This window comes from Cetorhinus maximus, chromosome 4 (assembly GCF_964194155.1).
Source record: "Cetorhinus maximus chromosome 4, sCetMax3.hap1.1, whole genome shotgun sequence".
Lineage (NCBI taxonomy): Eukaryota > Metazoa > Chordata > Chondrichthyes > Lamniformes > Cetorhinidae > Cetorhinus > Cetorhinus maximus.
Window position 1 is genome coordinate 122,466,843 of NC_135882.1, and position 22,749 is coordinate 122,489,591.

Sequence of the window (22,749 nt, forward strand, 5' to 3'; positions counted from 1 at the left end):
GTTTAAATTTGTACAAGTTCTTCCAAAGTTTGAGGAAAAAGATATGGAAGCGTTCTTTATTTCATTTCAGAAGCCAGCTAAACAGACAGAATGGACACAAGAAAACCGGACGTTATTATTACAGTCTAAGTTGTTAGGTAGGGCGCTTGAGGTAAAAACTTCGCAATCAGAAGAAATGTCAGTGAATTACGTGATAAAAAAGGTTATTTTGAGTGCATATGAGTTGGTTCCTGAAGCATACAGGCAGAAATTTAGGAATATGAGAAAACAGCTTGGGCAAACTTATGTTGAGCTTAAAAGAGTAAAACAAAGTAATTTTGACCGGTGGATACAGGCATTAAAAATAGAGACAACTTATGCAGCTCTTAGGGAAGTAATTCTTTTGGAAGAATTTAAAGGTTAAATACATTCAGTAGTGAGAACTCATGTGGAGGAACAGAGAGTTGATTCTGTAAGACAAGCAGTAGAGATAGCTGATGATTATAAGTTAGTTCATAGAGCTGAACTTTTTTTCTTGACTCTTTCGAATTGGAAAAGGATAAAAGGTGGGAAGGTGAAAGGAAGGTAGGTAGTCAGAGAAGGAGTAGCTGGAAGTTCATAGGAAGTTTGTTCTCAGAATAAAGAGGTGGTGCTGAAGGTAGAAGTGACATTCGAAAATTGAGGTGTTTTCATTGTAATAAAGTGGGGCACACGAAGCCAGTGTGTTGGAGATTGCAGAAAAAATCTGTTGGAAATTTTGGGGTACAGAAAAGCTCTGGAACTCAAAGCACTGTGGGTTCTGAGGTTCAGGCACAGGAGAAACCAGTGGTTTGTGTACAGGTGAAACAGGGAGAATCAATGAAAGGTGAAGAAGTGGGAAAGTGTTCACAATTTACTCAAGAGAATTCTGAGGAGTAGGTTGCAGGAATGAATTACTTCCTTAAGAGCTGCATAAGTTGTCTCTATTTTTAATGCCTGTATCCACCGTTCAAAATTACTTTGTTTTACTCTTTTAAACTCAATATAAGTTTGCCCAAGCTGTTTTCTCATATTCCTAAATTTTTGCCTGTATGCTTCACGAACCAACTCATATGCACTCAAAATAACCTTTTTTACCACATCATAATTCACTGACATTTCTTCTGATAGCGGAGTATATACCTCAAGCGCCCTACCTAACAACTTAGACTGTAATAATAAAGTCCAGTTTTCTTGTTGTATGAGAAGGGAAAGTCTATCCATGTATACAGAATGGAGTAGATAAAGATGTTAAAATTTTAAGAGACACAGGGGCTAGTCAATCCTTAACGTTGTGGGATAGCGATATTTGTTGTTCAAAGCGAGTATTGCAATAGAAGGTAATAATAAGTGGGGTTCATGGAGATGCTAACTCTATTCCGTTGTGGAAGATAAATGTAAAGAGCATATGGAAGACAGGTGAAGTTATAGTTGGAGTGTTGGAAAAATTGCCCATTGCAGAGGTTCAATTTATTCTGATATAGCGGATCGCAAATGTGGGCGATGCCTATGAAAGTTGAGCAATCTGTAAAAGTATTTTCAACAGAGGTGTTACAGAAGGAACATGCTGGATTGGTTCCTGACTGTGCTGTAACGAGATCAAAGGCTCATCGGGAAGAACAAGATAAACAAGATATGCAGGCAGTTCAAAGGCAAGAAGGTGGTGTCAAAATTTGCACTGTATTTGATAGCATTGTTCAAGACAAAGGAATACAGGACAATTCAGCTGAAATGTTTAACTCAAAGAGGTTACAGTGGAGTTACAGAAAAATGATTTGCAATTAAAACAGTTATATCAGAAAGCTTATTCAGAAACAGAAGCAAAATGTATTCCAGTATGTTATTATCTTCAGTAAGGTATTTTAATGAGAAAATGGAGGTCGGATCATGTGTCAGCAAATGAAAGCTGGAGGGAGGTGCATCAGATTGTTATCCCATTAGGGTATAGAAATTAGATTCTGAGGATTGCTCATGAAATTCCAATGGGGGGACATTTAGGAATTAGGAAAACACAGGAAAAGATAGAGGTTTTTATTTGGCCAGGATTGCATAGAGGTGTAGTCAAATTCTGTAGAACCTGTTATACATATCAACTAACAGGAAAACCACGAGCAGTAATTAAACCGGTACCTTTAATCCCAATGCCAGAGTTTGAATAACTCCAAACCAGGGTCATGATAGATTGTGTAGGACCTCTCCCCAAGACTAAAAGTGGAAATCAGTATTTATTGACACTAATGGACGTGTCTACCAGGCTCCCTGAAGCTATACCTTTAAAAAATATTACAACTAACAAGACTGCAGAGGAGTTAATTAAATATTTTACAAGACATGGTTTGCCTAAGGAAATGCAATCAGATAAGGGGTCAAATTTCATGTCACAGATGATTAAGGAACAGTTTGGGGATAAAACAATTTAAGTTAACAGTTTACAATCTGGAGTCACAAGGAGCTTTGGAAAGACGGTATTAAACTTTAAAAACTATGATAAGAGCAATCTATCAGGATTACGCACAGGACTGGGCTCCAGGAATTCCATTTTTATTATTTGTTACTAGAGACATTCCTAATGCATCAACTGGTTTCAGCCCTTCTGAACTCGTTTATGGTCATGAGGTAAGGGGACTACTGAAATTGATTCATGAGAAATTGGTGGGTCAACATTCAAACTTTTCTCCTGGATTATGTATCAAATTTCAGGGAAAGATTGAACAGAGCATGAGAGTTGGCTAGGGAAAATTTAAAGACATCACAGCAAATGATGAAAGTGAAAACACGAAGAAAGCTAAAACTTGCAGTTTTGTTTCTGGGGAGAAAGTACTGGTTTTGTTACCAGTACTTGCTGGTTCATTAAATGCAAGATTTATTGGGCCTTACAGGATTGAAAGGAAGTTGAGTGAAGTAAATTATTTAATGAATACTCCAGGTAGAAGAAAGAAGCAGAAGGTATGTCATGTAAACATACTTAAAAAGTACTTTGACAGTGATGAGGAACACAATGAGGTATTAGTGATGGTGGATGATGAGGAAGAAGTAGAAGTGCAGAACTCTGAAACTGATTTTCCTCTAATCAAATTGGATAAAGAGGGGGTGCTTGAAAATTTAAATGAAATGTTGAGTTACCTTCCAAGAAGTGTCAAAGTGATTTGGAAAAGCTATTGCAGTCACACAAATCTATTTGTGGAAATATGTTAGGAAAGACACATTTAGCTTTACATGATGTATGTATTGAAATACCATCTTCAATAAGGCAACAACCTTAGAGAGTAAATCCAGCAAAGTTATCACAAGTACAAAAAGAAATTGATTTCATGCTTCAAAATGATATCATTGAGTCTAGTTGCAGTAGTTGGAGTTCGCCTATTGTACTGGTACCAAAACCAAATGGAACACAAAGACTGTGTGTGGGCTATCGAAAGGTGAATGCGGTGACAAAAGCAGGTTCATATCCCATACCACGTTTGGAAGTTTGCACTGAGAAATTGGGACAATCAAAATTTATCACAAAAAGGACTTGCTGAAAGGATATTGGCAAATACCACTGTCGGAGAGAGCAAAGGAGATATCAGCTTCTGTAACACCAAGTGGACTATATCAGTTTCAAGTCATGCCATTTGGTATGAAGAATGCACCTGCAACATTTCAAAGACTGACAAACAAAGTAATTTCAGGTCTTAGCAATTGTGCGGTTTATATTGATGATCGAGTCGTTTTCAGTCAGATGTGACAGGAGCATCTGGAAGAATTATTTACTCGACTACATGAAGCTAATTTGGTATGAAGTTGGCTAAAAGTGAATTTTCAAAAGCTCAAGTATCTAGGCCATGTCATTGGACATTGTAAGCTGGCTCCAAAAGATGCGAAAGTCAAGGCTATCGTGGATTTCCCAGTGCCTACAAAATGAGAAGTTTTGAGATTTCTGGGCATGATGGGTTTTACCAGAAATTTCTACTAAATTTTAGCCAAGTGGTTGCGCCACTGACTGAACTATTAAAAAACAAGAAGTTTCAACGGACAATGGAGTGTCAGAAGTCATTTGATAGTTTGAAAACTGTATTAACTACCGCACCAGTTTTGGCAGTACCCAAGCAATGCAAGCGATAATAGGCATTGGGGCTGTACTGTTGCAAGACAACGACACTGGAATTGAAAAACCGATAGGGTGTTTTTCACGGAAGCTGAATGTACAACAGAGAAGATATTCAACGGTCAAAAAAGAGACTTTGAGTTTTGTGTTAGCACTGCAGCATTTTGAAACTTATGTTGCAAACAAATCAGAAACAATTGTTTATACAGACCATAATCCTTTGAAGTTTTTGGAAAAACTCGAGACAAAAGGGCAAGGCTTTTCAGGTGGAGTCTATTATTACAACCATTTAATCTATACGTATATTTATATATATATATGTTATACATATTGCTGGAAGGGAAAATCTGTTCGCAGATGCATTATCAAGAGTTTGAAGCTTAAAGAAAAATGGGACTTTTTTTAAAAAAAACCTGGATACCAAGGGCTTGTATATATATATTATGTTAATGCAAGCATTTGGTAATGTAATAATGTAACAAGTACAGGAGGTAGCGTGAGATGGGTTACTAAAATGAAGCCGTCTTTTAGAATTACGACGATTCGTTTTTTGATAGGGAGAGGGGTGTCATGAAGCTATTAATGTATATAATATTATTGGAATTTTTTTTTAAATAGATGTTTAGTCTGTGGGTGTGTCTTAATTGGATTAAAGCCAGCTAGTCTGGGTGTTTTGATGTGTACTAGTTTTGAGATGTAAGAGAGGTAGAGTGCAATTGCATTTTTTGAATAGAGCATTCAAGAAGGCAAGTGAAAACTGGCACCGAGCGAGCAGAGACCAAGCAATATGTTTATACTGCTAATAAAATTGGTACAATTAAAGGGATTTTATTGTTAGAAGAGGTGGGTAAAAAGAGGCTGATGATACAATGGGAATTTACATTCAATGAGCTGTGCTAGTTATAACTTCAGCAGTTTTGTGTGTGCAGAGCAGAGGCAATATAAAATCAAAGCAGCTGTAAGGCTCCAACTGACTCCACAGGAACCAAAGTGAAAGGAACCTTATTTTGAATTTGTAAGGTGAAAATGCTTTGCCTGGTGTCTGCTTAAAAATCTATGGGCAGGATTTTCCCCCCTGTTGGGGGCGAAGTTGAAGTGCTGGCGCGCACAGGTGTTCCTCCAAAAAAAATTGGTGCCATTTTACGTGGGCGGGCCTTGACGTCTGCACGGAAGCGCTATGCACTCACTGTGCGGGCGGGGGGGAATCCCTAAACCTGAGAGTGGACTCTTTCATGCATGCTCACGAAAGAGCGCACTCATCTCCCTGAAGCTAAGTGCTGCCTCAGGGAGATCACCTCTACTGTCAAAAATATTAAAAATAGAAAAAAAAATTCCCTGACATGTCGCTTCATGTGACACTGTCACATGAGTTGGGACATGTCCATCATTTTTTTTAAACTTTCATAACATTTTTTAAAACCTACATGAAACCTTATTCAGCCCATGGGTGAGGTTTCATGCTTTTTCTAATTCCTGCCAGGGCTCCTGGCCTGCCCGCCAACCTTAAGGTTGGACAGGCAGGTCCATTGATTAGTTTAATGATCCTGTCAATAGCCTCAATTGGCCATTGACAGGCCGGCGAGCGCACAGCTGATTTTGCTGCGCCCCCGCCTACCTGAAAATTTAAATGGGGCGGGGTGACGTGGCATTGCTGGCAGTCCAGAGAAGGCTCAGTAGGTTGATCTCAGGGAGGAGAGGTTGAGCAGGTTGGGCCTGTACTCATTGGAGTTTAGAGGAATGAGAGGCGAACTTATTGAAACATATAAGATTCTTAGGGGGCTTGACAGGGTAGATGCTGAGAGGTTGTTTCCCCTTGTGGAAGAGTCTAGGACCAGAGAGCATAATCTCAGAGTAATGGGGCACCCATTTAAAACAGAGATGAGAAGGAATTTCTTCTCTCAGAAGGTAGTAAATCTGTGGAATTCTTTCCCACAGAAGGCTGTAGAGGCTGGGTTGTTAAGTATATTCAAGGCTGAGATAGACAGAGTTTTAATCAGGAAGGGAATCGAGGGTCATGGGGAAAGGGCAAGAAAGTGGAGCTGAGGATTATCAGACAAGCCATGATTCTCACTGAATAGCGGAGCAGACTCAATGGGCCAAATGGCCTACTTCTGCTCCTACATCTTATGGTCTTATGACGTCGGGAGTTCCGCCCGACGACACCGCGCATCATTTTACGCATCGGCAAGTGGGCCCCGCCGCTGGGAAAATCCTCCCCTACGGGTTGCTGTTGCATTAATGGAGATTAGTTTAAGAATTTGTTAAAAGTTATGATAGTAGCAATTTTTAGCCATGTATATGTATTTAACTTGTGTAAATTAATAAAATGTTTCATTTAGTTTAATATAAAACCTCTCGAGAACTGGTGGTCTGATTCCTGAATTTAGATTTGCATCTCAAACATACCACTTAAAAATATAGGTTATGACAGTTGTTTAAAGTTTCCCTCTCGGATTTTTAAATAACTCAACTTTACCAAAAGGTTGTCTCATAACAGTGGTGGAGGCAGGTTCGAATCAAAGCATTCAAGAATAAACTGTATTATTATCTGAAAGGTAGAATATGCAGGGCTACGGCAAGAAAGCCGGAAGAGGAATGACACCAGGTGAATTGCTCATTCCGAAAGCCAGCACAGACACGACAGGCCAAATGGCCTCCTTCTGTAACAATTCTGTGATTCAAGTTAGGTGATCCATTTTAGAGGAAAAACAGAATAATGTATATTCACTTTGATATTTCCACCATTTTCTTAATCAATGTGGAAAGAGAAACAGAGTTAACATTGCGATCAATGACCTGTCGTTAGGCCCTTAAGTTAATAAAAGTGATGACAGATCAGCAATCTGAATTAACTTTCTCTTTCCATAGATGCTGCCCCATATGCTGAGTAGTTGTAGCACTTTCTCTTTTTATTTCACATTTTTAGCATCTGCAGTATTTTGCTTTTGTATTCACAATATTGTTTTATATTGAAACCTGTACAATATTTTATAACTAGTCTCCAATAGATTGTTTACTTAAAAGGTTCACAATGCCAATCTTTGCTTTATCTTTCTTATAAAGCCACTTTAGTAAGCCAGATTAGTAAATTTCCAAAATATACATTCATCAGGATCATTCAACTCTACATAATTTTTTTAAGATAAACACATAATATTGAGATTTAAGTTTATCTAGTCCTACAAAGATGGAGGTAGACAACCTATAGTTCCATCATAAGAACGTACCTCATAGGCTCAATTTCTCCAACATTTAGGTTACATTAATCCCCAGGTACTTGACACCTGCTCTCATCAAGCTGTTTTGTAAATCATTGCTCCCTGTAGGATTGTTTTGTGTTTTGTTGAAAGATATTCACCGTTTGCAAACTTGCAAGCTCAAGCGTTCCCAGTTTCAGGGTCTGACTGAAAGTACAGTTCACTTTAATGCTGCAGCACATCACAGTGCGGCATATTCAACATGTCCACTGAATAAATTAGGGTGCATGTTGAGTAATTAAAAAAAGGAATGTATGTTTCAAATATGCTGATATCCATTTTTTATAGTAATGGTAGTTTCAAACTTGAGCGACACAATACTTTACTCTTCATTTACAACACCTACCAAACTTTTGTTGTGGAGAGCTGTAAATGGTGCTGCATTACTATTGTTTCCAGTGACAAGCATGCTACTTTGCAACTGTATGTCAGGGAATGAAGCAATTAAAGTAAAGTTTCACCTCTCTCATCGTTAATATGAAAGAAAATCCTCTGCTCGCCACCTATCTCCCCCAAACCTCGCTGTGAGTGAGGGGTTGGAAGAGTGGCGACAGGAGGGAGGAAGCAAAAAAATGAGAAAGGGGTTCTGCAAGTGGGAGGAAAGCAGCGAGCGGAAGGGTCAGTGGGCAGGCCGCAGGAGAGATAACTGCTGACATGGCTTTGGGTTCCAGGAAACTACGAGTTAATTTCGGCTGTTAATTCTACCTGATTAATCTTGTCAGGCTTGGCTTTTGTGCATTAATTTCTTTTCCTGAGGGAGGTTACCAGTTATTTGCTCATGGGCTAGAGTGGCAGCAAACCTCATTTTACCATCACGTTGTAGCACTTGATGGACTGTTGCACAGCCATGCAGCTTAAAGGGGACACTGACCATCACCAGCAAGGTCCCCTCCAAGCCACACATCATTCTAGATTGGAAATGTAGTGCCATTCCCTTACTCTCGCTGGGTCAAACTCATAGAACTCCCTTCCGAACAGCACTGTGGGAGCACCTTCACCATACGGACTACAGCAGTTCACAAAGGGCTTTCCACCATTTTTATTGCCCATCCCTAATTGGCGTCAATGATGCCCACCTCCCATGAATGAATTAAAAACCCTCAATCTCTTACAGTTCAGGTGCTTAAAGCTTAAGTTTTCATGCCCTCTGTATGGCCAGGGTGCCCCGACTATAGTACTTTGATGTGTTCCTGGTATTCCTTACAAGTTCTACTACCACTTTTGAGGTATGCATTATACTCTTCAGGTTAAACACTCAAAGTTCATATTTGGCTTCTTTATTGCAGTTACGTACTACAATATATTCAACAGGCTTGCCACCATCACTCAAATCCCTCTCCTATGTATTATTCTACATTATATCACCATTCACCTGATAGTCTCAACTTACATTTGTTTCCATTAAATTACATCTGCCTCTTGTCAGCCTAATTCCCAAGGACCCTTGGTTTTCACCATCTCATCCCCAGATGTTTGCAGCACTCACCCACATTAGATTCATAGAAGCAAATTTCATTTTGCCTCTCTCCCACTTCTAAGTAATTTATATTGACACTCAAAAGCTTTTCTAACATCTAAACACAATGTCCATCAAATACCCCATATTAGGAATGTAGGAATAGAAGTAGGCTATTCAGCCCTTTGAGCCTGCTCCACCATTCAATTAAATTTTGGCTGATCTGTACAACAACTCTATATAGGGACCATTGTTCCCTTGCCTAACAAAAATCTATTAAAAGGAACCTTGAAAATTTCAATTGACCCAGCATCCGGTATTTTACAGAAAACAGTTCCAGATTTCCATGATCCTTTGTATGAATAAGTAGCACAGCCCTAAATTTAAGAATATGACCCCTTGCTCTGGATTCTCCCAGCAGATATAACCGTCTCTCTGTATCCAACCTATTGGATCACTACCATTCTAAACACCTTGATTAGATTACTCTTCAAACTGCTAATCTCAAAGCACTATAAAACAAGTTTGTGCAACCTGTACTTATACTTTAATCCATTAACACCTGGTTTCTTTCTAATGAATCTGCAATGTACCTCCAAGGCCATTACAGCTTTCTTTAGATTTAATACCAAAACTGAAAACAGTACTCCAGGTAGAGTTTAGCCAAGGCTATGTACAGTTAAAACCACTTGCTCGTTTTTGTATGTCAATACCCCTCCCCGCACACCCGGGCGGTTAAGGCAAACATTCGGTTAGCCTTTTTGATTAGATTAATTAAATTCTCCAGGTCTTCTATCTCCTTGAGGCTAAAACAATTAGTTAAACATTAATTCCATTTCAAAGACATGCTAACTTCCTCTTGGCCAACATTACTCTGCTTCTTCTGCTACTTGTAGCTACTCCTAGACTCTCAGACTTTTACAGCATAGAAGGAGGCCATTCGGCCCATCGTGTCCGCGCCGGTCAACAAAAATCTGACTACATTAATTTCATTTTCCAGGGCTAGGCCCATAGCCCTGGAGGCTATGGCAACGCAAGTGAATGTCTAAATACTTCTTGAATGTTATGAGAGTTTCTGACTCAACCTTTCAGGCAGTGAATTCCCCGAATCCCATCACCCTCTGGGTGAAAAAATTTCTCCTCAACTCCCCACTTAGCCTTCTACCTCTTACCTTAAAATTATGCCGCCTGGTTATTGACCCCTCTACTAATGGAAAAAGTGTCCTCCTATCCACCCTATCTATGCCGCTCATAATCTTATCCACCTCTCCCAACCTTCGCTGCTCCAAGGAAAACAACGCCAATTTATCCAAACTTTCCTCATAACTCGGACCCTCCAGCCTAGGCAGCATCCTGGTAAATCTCCTCTGCACCCTCTCCAGTGCAATCACAACCTTCCCATAATGTGGTGACCAGAACTGCACGCAATACTCCAGTTGAGGCCTAACCAGCATTTTATGCAGTTCCAGCATAACTTCCCTGCTCTTATATTCTATGCCTCGACTAAAAAAGGCAAGTATCCTATATGCCTTCTTAACCACCTGCCTTGCTACCTTCAGGGATCTGTGGATATGCACATCAAGGTCCCTCTGATCTGTAGTACTTTCCAGGGCCCTACCATGCATAGTGTAATCCCTTGTCTTGTTAGCCCTCCCCAAGTGCATTGCCTCACACTTTTCCAGGTTGAATTCCATGTGCCACTGCTCTGCCCACCTGACCAGTCCATTGATATCCTCTTGCAGTTTACAGCTACCTTCCTGCAGTTTATGGCTATCCTCCTCACTATTTACCACTCTACCAATCTTCATGCCATCCGTGAATTTCTTGATCAGACCCCCTACATTTAAGTCCAAATCATTTATGTACGCCACAAACAGCAAGGGCCCCAACGCCGAGCCCTGCTAAACCCCACTGGAAACAGACTTCCAGTCATAGAAATATCCGTCTACCATCGCCCTATAATTCCTGCCTCTCAGCCAATTTTGGATCCAACGTGCCACTTTGGATCCCATGGGCCCTTACTTACTTGACCAGTCTGCCATGAGGGACCTTATCAAAAGCCTTTCTAAAGTCCATGTAAACCACATCAAATGCATTACCCTCATCAACACTCATGGTTACCTCCTCAAACAAAAAAAAAATCAATCAAATTTGTCAAACATGACCTTCCCTTAACAAATCCATGCTGATGATCCTTGATTAACATGTCTCTCTAAATGAAGATTTATTCTGTCCCTCAGAATTCTTTCTGGTAGCTTCCCCACCACTGAGGTTAGACTGACTGGCCTGTAGTTTCCTGGTCTATCCCTTCCTCCCTCTTTTAATAATGGGAGGGGGTTAGCAGTCCTCCAGTCCTCTGGCAGAAAGGATTTGAAAATTACTGCCAGAGCCCCTGGTATCTCTTCCCTTGCGTCCCTCAACAGCCTGGGATACATCTCATCCGGGCCTGCGGATTTATCCACCTTTAAGGCTGCTAAATCCACTAGTGCCTCCTCTCTCTCTATGTTAATTTCCTTTAATATTTCACAGTCCTCCACCCTGATGTCTATACCTGTGTCTATACATGATGTCTGTACCTCCTACAGGACATCTGCTGTCATGGTATGTCACACTCATCTTGAGCCATCCTCACACATCTACTGTAGCTCATCTGCAACCCTTCTTTCTGCTGCCCTCCATGTTTCCCTCTAGAAGAGATCTCTGTGGCTTTTTAGCTCTGATCAAATGGCAAAAATACTAACATTTACTTTTCTGGATATCACTTTTCAGAATTCTTTTTGTTCTTGCAATTTCAAGCACCACTTCATTGGTCTTATGGTCTACATAAGCAATTTAACATACATCTTACCTTCCACATTTCAAAGGCCTCTATTTTCTTTCACAGATTTTTATTTATTGTCCAGGTTTCTAAGGTTTAAGTGCATAGATTGCAGCATCTTGAGTTTTGCCTTGTTACACGCTTTAATTTTCTTGTTGTTAACATTTCTCTAGGTATTTTATTATTCGCTCCTTCAAAATGCCGTTGAAGGTTTTTACCTACTACAAATAGGATCAGTGGTCCATCGCCTGCAGGTTTCTCTATATACTCTCCTTACCTTATAAATTATCATGTTCCTCCTTTATCAATCTGCAGAAGCTATTCCAGTTTCCAAAGCTTCCATAAGGTGACAATCCCATTATCAGCTCCCTTAAGTATCTGTGTGCAGGGTATTTTTTAAAGCTCTCTTAGCCTGCCCATTGCATCCTTTATCTCTAATTTCTAACTAATATTTTATCACTTCTTAGAAATTCTACTTCTGTTTTGGGAAAGTAGCGTCTTTTCTTTTGTGAAAATGAAAAAACAATATTTCCTTCAGTTTCTCATCAGTCCTAATGTGAGCACGATGCAGGCCAAATAGGGATAGTTGTCCACATTTTGTACTGCTGACCGGCAACCCACAGCATGCTCATAAACCTCAATGTAACTCTTTTGAGTCAACCAATTAAACTAAATCAACAAAATAAGGGATAAGGCAAACACAGCCCCTAAGTCAGGTCAGCTGTAAAACCAAGGACAAAGTTTAAAGGAAACTTACAAACATTAAACCAAAATGTGGTTAAAGGGTTCGATAAAACACCCCAGTCCCTGCGGTGCCCACCGAGCACGGAAGGCCAATAAACCTCAATGTAGGATACCGTAGGTGTGGAGTTATCATTGTTTCTTTTAAAGTGTGACCACTGGTTAGTGCCATACATGTGTCACGAGCATTACATTAACACCTTAGCACTTTTAGTTTGGTAAACTACAGGATCAGCTTTCAAAGGATACCTGTATGGGCAGATCCAAATTATACTGTTAACAACCTCATAATTTACCACCCAGGCAGCTATTCTTTACAAACACAAATAGAAAGTTCTCACCAAATATGAATTATCAGTTATATTTTCACATTTGCTGACTCCTTCCTAACATTAAATATGAAGTTGCAAATTGCTAGAAAGCTTTTAAATGAGACTTTGCACGGGCTACAATTATACTGCAAAAGCAAAACAATGTGAATGCTGGAAATCAGAAAAATAAAACATAGTTAGTAAACATCCAGAAGGTCAGATAGCATCTGTGAAGAAAGACAAGTTAACCTCCCAGGTCGATGACCTAATGACGAAAGATCAACTGAAATGTTTACTTACCCTCTCCATAGATGCTGCCTGACCTGGAGTGTTTCCGGCATTTTCTTCATTTATCACAATTATACTGCAGTGGAAGCAAAGCATAAAGGACTGGAAATACAGCAGAGTGCAAGACTGCCTCTTGATGTGGTCCCAGAGTTTAACACTGAGCCAATGCTTGGGCAAACAGGGTGGCATGCATTATTTATTTTAGTGATGCTTTACCAGGCGGGTACTACTTATGACAACACGCCTGGCTCCATGCCAGATCCTTGTCCACTGCTCTATCCCTGAAACCTTGCAGGTTTATTTTCCTCATGTGCCAATTCAATTTCCTTTTGAGATCATTGATCATTTCCATTTCCACCAACCTTTTAGCATAGCTCCAGGTCCTTACCACACTGTGAGAAAGTCGTTTCTCACATCCCCCCTATATCTCTTACCCAAAACCATAAATCTGTGTCCCCTAGTCCTTGTATCATCAGCTAATGGGAACAGTTCATCTCTATCTACCTTATCTAAACCTGTGATAATCTTGTACACCTCCAACAGATCACCTCTCAGTCTCCTTTGCTGCAAGGAGAACAATCCCAGCTTCTCCTACCTAACCTTGTAGCTAAATTCCCTCATCCCAGGAATCATTCTGATAAATCTCCTCTCCATCCTCTCAAGTACCTTCATGTCCTTCCTAAAGTTTGGAAACCAGAACTGGATGCAATACTGTTAGTTGTTGCCCAACCAACGGTCAATAACATTTACAAGGTACACAAAACAGGGCGAATGAGAAAGTGTCCAAAATGAATACAAGTTTTGGCCTTTTGAAAGTAGTTTGTCATATGCGCTAACAATTGGTGAAAAATAATTTATTAGTTCTGGGTATTCATGTTTGATTTCACTAAGTGAAAAAAAGCACGGTTGGCTAATGAAACTAGTGTCTGAACCATTCGTGTTTCAGAACTATTAAACTTTCATTTTGAGCTGCGCCATGATAAATAAACTGCTCCTCTCATTTCCCAAGCAATAGCAATGATCTCTAGACTGGAGGAACCACCAATAAATCCCCCTGGGAGTTAAACAAACAAAAGCCCTCTCATGCCGCCCACTCATTTGAGATAGGAAACCAAAGAGTTTTAGGGAAAAAAAACCACAGGAATTATCTGAGGTGCACTTATAATTGAGATTCAAAATACTACTTGGGATACTCTAATTTATTTATGTTTTTTCCCTAAACAGTATATCCTGCAAAACAGTCATTCATTAAACTAAGCAAATTTTACATAAATTGTTACTTAGATTCAAATCCCAAATTAGACGACGAGACTTATTTCGTTTTGTCTGGATAGGGTTTGGATGTTACCTCTGAGCGACAAGTTGTTAAAAAGAGTAAGCTTTCAGCAGTTTTTTTTTGTGTAGCTATTACGCTGTTTACAGTTGTAATAGGGATTCTGCAGGTCAAAGTAATATCCTCACATTCGGTTTTAACATTGATACTCACCGAAAACACTGCATTCTGCAGCCCGAAAGGAATGGGGGTGAGTCTGGCCAAGGCTACCACTTTCAGTCCACTGCCTCCCTCCACCACTCTGACCACGGCGCTGAGCTGCTCATTGCCCCGGACCTTGGCAATGACCCACGACGCCAGCAGCCTCCTGCAGAGCAGGTGAGCGATGAAGGTCCCGATCAACACCCCGACCACCACCAGCCCTAAGCCCAGCACGAAGCCGTACAGATAGCCGGCGGCCACGTTCAGCACGATGTAGCCCCAGCTGCAGGGAAAAGAGACGGCGATGAAACCCACGACGAAGAGCAATGCCCCGACCAGGCTGTCCAAGCTCTCCACCCAGAGCAGCAGCTCCTTCAGGTACCGTCGCACCAGCGCCAGTGAGGAGAAGCAGACCAAGGTGAGCACGCAGACCAGCAGGAAGCTCTTGAGGCAGCAGCCGTTCAGGCAGTAGGTCGCCTTGGGGTCGCCCAGGATGGGCAGCTCGCTCTCCATTCCCTGCTCCTGCAGGCTCAGCTCGGGCTTCACCTGGACCCGCTCCACGTCCACCGCTTCCCCCTGGGCCAGCAGCAACGAGTCGGGGCAGGGTCTCTGCAAGCCCCGGCTCAGCGCCAAGTGACCTTTGCCCAACTTCTTTAACACTTTGCTCAGTACCTGCAGAGAGCCAACGCCAGAGTTCCACATGTTTGGTCGGGGGGGGGGGAGAGAGAATTCAATCTCTCGAGACCTTGCAAACAATCTGTGCGGAGATTTAAAAAAAATGGATATATTGTCTACTCCTTTCGAGAATTTGTGCAAAAATAATGAATAATAAAATCCGATTTTCCCCTGGTGAACAGGCTCGCTCACTTTATTTTTTAGTCGAAACTCTTCATCGTTCGGTGCAACTGGGCGGAGTGAGGGTGAAGGGAGGGTTAAAGCGTTGCCCAAGTGCTGCTGCTGCAACGGCTCCACACGAAGGGGAGGAGAAAAGGAGGATGTTCCCGCAGGCCCAGTGATTGCAAAAGAAAGACGATGTTCCTTGTTTTTTTTTCCCCCCTCAGATGATCCCGGTGTCTGTGACGGTGCAACGGAAGCAGCAGCTGGCGAGCGGGAGGAGGATCGCTGCTGCCACGTCCCGTCTCATCTTTCCTCAGGAGGGGAGCGGAATATTCACGGGCACACCAACAGCCTCCTCCTGACTGACTGACTGACTGTCAGTCCCCCGCGCCCCACGGCCGCCGCCGCCTAGCAGAGCCCCGGGAGGACACGCGCCCGCTCCCCCAGGCTGCAGAGAGCGCGAGCCGCCCGCGGCCCAATCTTCCTGAGCCGCACGGAGTCCGCCTGGCGCCGCCGTCCGCTCCCCGCCTCCTCCGCCGCCGCCGCCTCCGCCTCCATCCGCCCTCTGCACCCAGTCCGTCCCGCTTGGCGACCGCTCTCACCCACAATGCTGCTACTGCTGCACGTCACCGAGCCGCGCACAGTTTAAAGACAAGTTTTACTCACCCGCCGCTGAAAGAAACATCAGCGCAGGCTTTTACTCCACACACCACATCCTCTATCCGTTGCATGGGCTTGATTCCCTGGGACACAGACTGCTCGCTAAAGCAGAAACAACATTTTAAAAATAACGTTTCCTCATAACACATGCTCATTTTTTTCCGTCTATTACAGACAGACTCATGGCGTTTTGCATTGGAACCGCTAAATCATTGCCACAAAATATCGGGATTATAGAAGCTTAGAATAGTACTTACACTGTCTGAAGTTGTTTGGAGTTGTAAAGCACCTAAAATAATAAAATGCCCGCAGTGGGAGCACAGCGGCTGGGAATTTTTTTTTAAAAATTCTGCCCTCAGTGCCTGCAAGGGCTACACTGTGAATTAAGCAATAATACCAGAGATAAGTGGTTAGGAATGAAGACAGAGAATGCGGGAAATACTCAGCAGATCTGGCAGTATCTGTGCATAGAGGAGCAGAGTGAACGTTTCAGGTCATTGACCTCAACGATCTGAAACATTCATTCTGCTTCTCTATGCACAGATGCTGCCAGATTTGCTGAGTATTTCCCGCATTCTCTGTTTTTATTTCAGATTTCCAGCATTCACAATATTTTGCTTTTATAAATGACTAAGAGAACCACTTGAAATTTTGGATCATCCATAGCAGCATCAAAGAGATAACTATAAGACATAGGAGCAGAAATTAGGCCATTCAGCCCATCGAGTCTGCTCTGCCATTCAATCATGGCTGATAACTTTCTCAACCCCATTCTCCCGCCTTCTCCCTGTAACCTTTGATCCCCTTACCAATCAAGAACCTATCTATCTTGGTTTTAAATACACTCAGTGACCTGGCCCCCACAGCCTTCTGTGGCAATGAATTCCATAGATTCACCACTCTCTGGCTAAAGAAGTTTCTCCTCATCTCTGTTCTAAAAGGTCTTCCCTTTGCTCTGAGGTTGTGCCCTCGGGTCCTAGTCTCTCCTACTAATGGAAACATCTTCCCCATGTCCACTCTATCCAGGCCTTTCAGTATTCTGTAAGTTTCAATCAGATCCCCCCTCATTCTTCTAACCTCCATCGAGTATAGACCCAGAGTCCTCAAACGTTCCTCATACGTTAAGCCTTTCATTCCTGGGATCGTTTTTACCTGGAAGCTTTGTTTCAGGAGGGGGTCACACCCGGTAGATTAAGTACCTCAGATTCTACATCATCTGACCCTACGTCGTTTCTTGCTATCAATTTAATTTCATTTCTTACTGACCTGCCTATCTTTTTGAGAGGATGTATAGCCTTGTATATTTAGCTCCCAGTCCTGATCCCCTTGCAGCCATGTCTCCGTGATGCCCACCACATCATACCTGCCAATTTCAATCTGCGCCACAAGCTCATTTACCTTATTTCGTATACTGCGTGCATTCAGATACAACACCTTCAGTCCTGTATTTCCCGTCCCCTTTCTCATTGTCGTCCCTTTATCTGATGTGCTTGAAGTTAGATTCCTAGCCCTTTCCAAACACTCTGTCCTATTTTTTGTCCTGGAGACTTTAATAGCCTCTCCTGGGCTCTCCTTTCTTTTCAGTTTTTTCATAATTTTCCATGAAGTTGAATCCATCCCCCCACATGCTAACCTGCTGCTTTGTTTCCCATTAGTCATACTTCTTGGAGTTTTACCCTTCCCTCCCCCCCCACTTTCTAGTTTAAAGTCCTGTTGACCACCCTATTTACCCTTTTCGCTAGAACATTGGTCCCAGATCGGTTCAGGTGGAGACCGTCCCAACGGTACAGATCCCTCCTGTTCCAATACTGATGCCAGTGCCCCACAAAATGGAACCCCTCTTTCCCGCACCACTCCTTTAGCTACGCGTTTACTTCCCTTATTCTCGCGTCCCTTTGCCAATTTGCACGTGGCTCGGGTAGTAATCCGGAGATTATAACCCTTGAGGACTTGTTCTTTAATTTAGTTCCTAGTTCCTGATAATCCCCAAACAGGTCCTCTTTCCTAGTCTTACCTATGTTATTTGTCCCGACATGGACCACAACAACTGGATCCTCCCCCTCACTCTCCAATATCCTTTCAAGCCGGTCAGAGATGTCCCTCACCCTGGCACCGGGCAGGCAACATACCATGCGGGACTCTCGATCCTGCTTACAAAGGATGTTATCAATTCCTCTAATTATAGAATCCTCTACAACTACCACTTGTCTTTTTGCTCCCGCCTCTTGAATGGCCTCCTGTGCCACGGTCAGCTGGCTTCATCTTCCCTACAGCCCTGTTCCTCATCCACACAGGGAGCAAGTACCTCATACTTGTTGGACAAGGTCAAGAGCTGAGGCTCCTCTGTTCCTGAACACAGGATCCCTCTACCTGCCTCACTTGCAGTCACACCCTGCTGACCCTGACCACTGACCGAACTTGAGGTACTTAATCTACCGGGTGTGACCCCCCTCCTGAAACAAAGCTTCCAGGTAAAAACGATCCCAGGAATGAAAGGCTTAACGTATGAGGAACGTTTGAGGACTCTGGGTCTATACTCGATGGAGGTTAGAAGGATGAGGGGGGATCTGATTGAAACTTACAGAATACTGAAAGGCCTGGATAGAGTGGACATGGGGAAGATGTTTCCATTAGTAGGAGAGACTAGGACCCGAGGGCACAGCCTCAGAGTAAAGGGAAGACCTTTTAGAACAGAGATGAGGAGAAACTTCTTTAGCCAGAGAGTGGTGAATCTATGGAATTCATTGCCACAGAAGGCTATGGGGGCCAGGTCATTGAGTATATTTAAGACCGAGATAGATATGTTCTTGATTGGTACGGGGATCAAAGGTTACAGGGAGAAGGCGGGAGAATGGGGTTGAGAAAGTTATCAGCCATGATTGAATGGCAGAGCAGACTCGATGGGCCGAATGGCCTAATTTCTGCTCCTATGTCTTATGGTCTTATGGTCTTATTACAGATGGGTGGAGGTAAAGAAACTCCAAGCGATCACCATGGAGACAGTCATTAAGTCACTCTGAGATGTTTGCAAGTCACAGCATTCCAAACGAGCTCTTTTTGGATAATGGCCCACAGTTCACTAACGAATGCTTCGCAGACTTTGCAGCTGCAGCCAGCTTCCACCACCGTACCAACTCCTCAAGGTGCCCACAGTCCAACAGTGAAACAGGACATGGAGTTTGCACAGTAAAAGCAATTGAAGAAGAACGAGGACTTTCCCACTGCCCTGCTTATTTACAGGTCCATCCCCTTACAGTGCGGCTCTTCCCCGGTGGAGCTCCTGCTGTGCAGAAAACCGTGCACTCAACTTCCAATTCTGCCAAAGAGACTCCAGCATACCTGGCCGTATGGGAAAAAGAGCAGGCTCACAGAGAGAAGCAGGCCATTACCTGCAATAGGCAACACTGCACCAGGCACCTGCCACAATTACAACAGGGTGACAAAGTTTGGATCCAAGACCTTGGGGAGACAAGGGACAGTCCTTCACCTAAATGAGGACCAATCCTGCTCCTACCAAATTGCTACACCAGACAGCACAGTCAGGTGCATCAGGGGGAATCTCCACCCACTCCCTAAACAAGCTTCCCTCATTGCAGCTTTGAGGGTTATTGATGAGGATGCCCAGGTGCTGGAGTCACCCCCAGCGCCCACCACTGTCCCGACAGAATGACGAACAAGAAGCGGAATGGTTGTAAGACCTCCAGACTGCCTGAATCTCTGATGTCAAGGACTTGATGCAGGGAGATGGGGTAGTAAGAACATTGTTAATGTATGCTGTTAATGTTGTTAATGTTTATAATGAAATAGCATAGGGTTAGAATAATTTATAGTTGTAACATTAAAGTTGGTACTCAAGACTTATACTAATGTAAGACTTGAGGCAAACTGGAAGTAAACTAATATCAGTCTCTATCCAATGGATCAAGACTTGGGGGGAGGTGTAGTAGAAGGATCTGGTACCTAAAAGTTTACAATGAGACTGCGTACAGTACCGCCACAATGGTGACGTAAGAAAGCACATGACCTAGAACTAGGGCCAATCTAGAGATAAGTAGCAGTGTGTAAGGATCTAGTATGAAGTCCTCTCCATACCTACTGTAAATATGTAAACTTCAGTATTGTTAATAAAGACTTCCTTGTAACTTATACAAGACTGCTCCATGGTGCCAAGCAGTATCTTTCAATAATGGTGACAACAGAATATATCATGGTACCAGCAGTAGAACTCATCAAAATCAAGACCTTGCTTAACTGGGAGCCAATGTATGTAAGCTAGCACAGGGATGATAGAGGAATGGGACTGGCTGAGCATTAAGGTGTTGACAGCAGAGTTTTGGATGACTTCAAGTTTACGGCAGGTAGAATGCGGGAGACTAGCCTGGAATGCATTGTACTTGTGCAAGAAGAGTGTAGACTGAAGCCAGATGCATTTCAGGGCCTGTGCCAGAGAATAGAGGTGGTGCGGGACAAAATGCACAGAACTATTACCTAATCTTTATCAAAAAGCGTAACAGGTCCATAACCTGCCTTGCCTCTTCTGGAGAAGTCTGTAAAATGCCTGGCACTGCAGTCATGTGCAGAATGTAATGCTACTAGAGTTGACTTGTTCCTCAATTTCTGCCACACTTTTTGGCTCACTTTTCTCCCTGTAGCAAGTTACAACATAGTCTTGTTTTGTTGCACAGCCTTCAGCAGTATACCGTTGCTGTCATTGTAGAAATTAGATAGCTTTAACTTTGTTTGGTATGTTGATACTATTTGAACATGCTAGGGAAGCAAGAATACATTCACTGCAGAAGACATAGTAAAAGTAGCAGACGTGCAAAGTAATGTTTCAGGCTGGCAGCAATTAATTTTAGTATTTAAAATATGCAGGAATAGCTAAAACTTTCTCAAACTTACATTTAAAAAATGCATGACTACAAAAATGATGATTTCAACGTCAGCTACTATCAGCAATTGGGCATGATTTTCCTTGGAAACTTTAGGCTCTAAACATCTCTAAGTTGGCTTAAACTGAAACGTGGATTTCATCTATGATTAGTGCAAGATGTCAACTTAGTAAAGGAGTTGAAACTTATGCCAGGAGTGGCTGCCCTGAATATTAGTTACTAATGGAGTGCCACAGGGATCAGTGCTGGGCCCTCAACTATTTACAATTTATATCAATGGCTTAGATAAAGGGACCAAATGTATTGCAGCTCATAATCCTCCTGTGCTTCTCTTATTTGCTTTTGCACCTCTCCTCTGAACCTTCTGTATTTCGCTTAGTCCTCAATTGTATTTTCTACCTGACACCTGTCATAAGCACACTTTTTCTTCTTTATCTTAATTTCTATCTCCTTTTTCATCCAGGGAGCTCTGGATTTGTTTGCCCTACCTTTCCCTTTTGAGGGAATATACCTTGACTATGCCTGAACCTTTACTTTCTTGAAAGTAGCCCATTGTTCAGCTACAGTTTTTCCAGCCAGCCTTTGGTTCCAGTGTATCTGGCACAGCTCCATTCTTGCTCCATTGAAGTCGGCTCTCCCCCAGTTAATTATTTTTAGTCTGGATTGCACATTGTCATTTTCCACCGTCATCCTAAACCTTACGATACAATGATCACTGTCTCCTAAATGTTCCCCACTGACATTTGATCTGCTTGGCCCACCTCATCTCCAAGAACCGAGTCTAGCAGTGCCCCCTTTTTTGTTAGGTACTGCTGTAGAAAATTCTCCTGAACACAATCTATGAACTCTTTTCCCTCTCCGTCCTTTACACTCCCACTGCCCCAGTCTACATCTGGGTAGTTTAAGGCCCCCATTATAACTACTCTATAATGTTTGCATCTCTCTGTAATTTCCCTGTAGATTTGTTCCTCTACATTTTATACGTGTTGTTGATTTTTGATCCATTTAAGTAATAAGTACTTCAGGCAAGAAGAATGTTTTATTAATTTGGCTTTTCCTGTTGACAAAACAGGCTTGGGAGTTATTAAAGCATTTTCAAATGGAATGTTGTGACCCACTCAATGATAGTATTCTACATTCTGGCATGTGTCTTTGTGTTGTATATTTCTATCTTATTCATGGAAGATGTAATATAATTAAACATCCAAAAGGCATTTTACAACATTCCACGAGAAAGGCTACTAGATAAATTCAAAGCTGTGGAGATTCCAGGTAAGCCCTTGGAAAGATGTGGTGTTCCATTTCGCTAGTATTGTGCCTTTTTAATTTTGTGTTGTGTTTAGGATTTGCCTGTTTAGATCTATAGTGTACCTGTCTCCTAAAACTTTTCCTTCAATACTTCACTAATTCATGAGCCATATATCTCAGCCATCTGCAGGAACCAGAGATCTGGCAACCTCACAGAACATTCCCACCATCCTTGCCTTTCAACAGCAGTCTGCAGGTCACACTATCTCTGAACCATCAACTGAAGGTGGTGAGCTGTGAATAATGTGGCCTCAGTACACTTATGTTGATTACATCTTTGCACTACACTGATTTATGTTTGCCAGTATTACAAGTCCACAGGCTCTTGAAGGTGGATGATGGTTTTGTCAGCACCTAAGCTTTGAAATGCCTTCACTTCCTCCCTCATCTACTCCATGCACCAAACACCAGCGCAGATACTGATGCCCAGCAGGTATAAGTGCAGCGGGACAAGGACAAGCACAATCTGGTAAGGGCACTTCACATTCGCACATGTAGCTGCCGGAGAGTGTAGTGGAGCAGACTTCGGACAGTTGGAGGAGTGTCCGAGTTGACCAGCAACTGAGTCTGAGCAGGATGATAAGCCTCTGGATTCATCCGTAAGGTGGCAGATGCTGGATGCC

General features: G+C 42.4%; 1 protein-coding gene across 1 annotated transcript in view; it reads right to left on the reverse strand.

Moving 5' to 3' along the window:
* tmem64 (transmembrane protein 64) overlaps positions 1-15,565 on the reverse strand; it is a 62,786-nt gene extending 47,221 nt beyond the window's left edge. The window contains exon 1 of the mRNA XM_078540721.1: positions 14,442-15,565. Within this exon, the coding sequence (XP_078396847.1) occupies positions 14,442-15,131 (690 nt within the window). The 5' untranslated portion in view covers positions 15,132-15,565. The remainder of the gene's footprint in view (positions 1-14,441) is intronic.
* Positions 15,566-22,749: the final 7,184 nt, after the last annotated feature.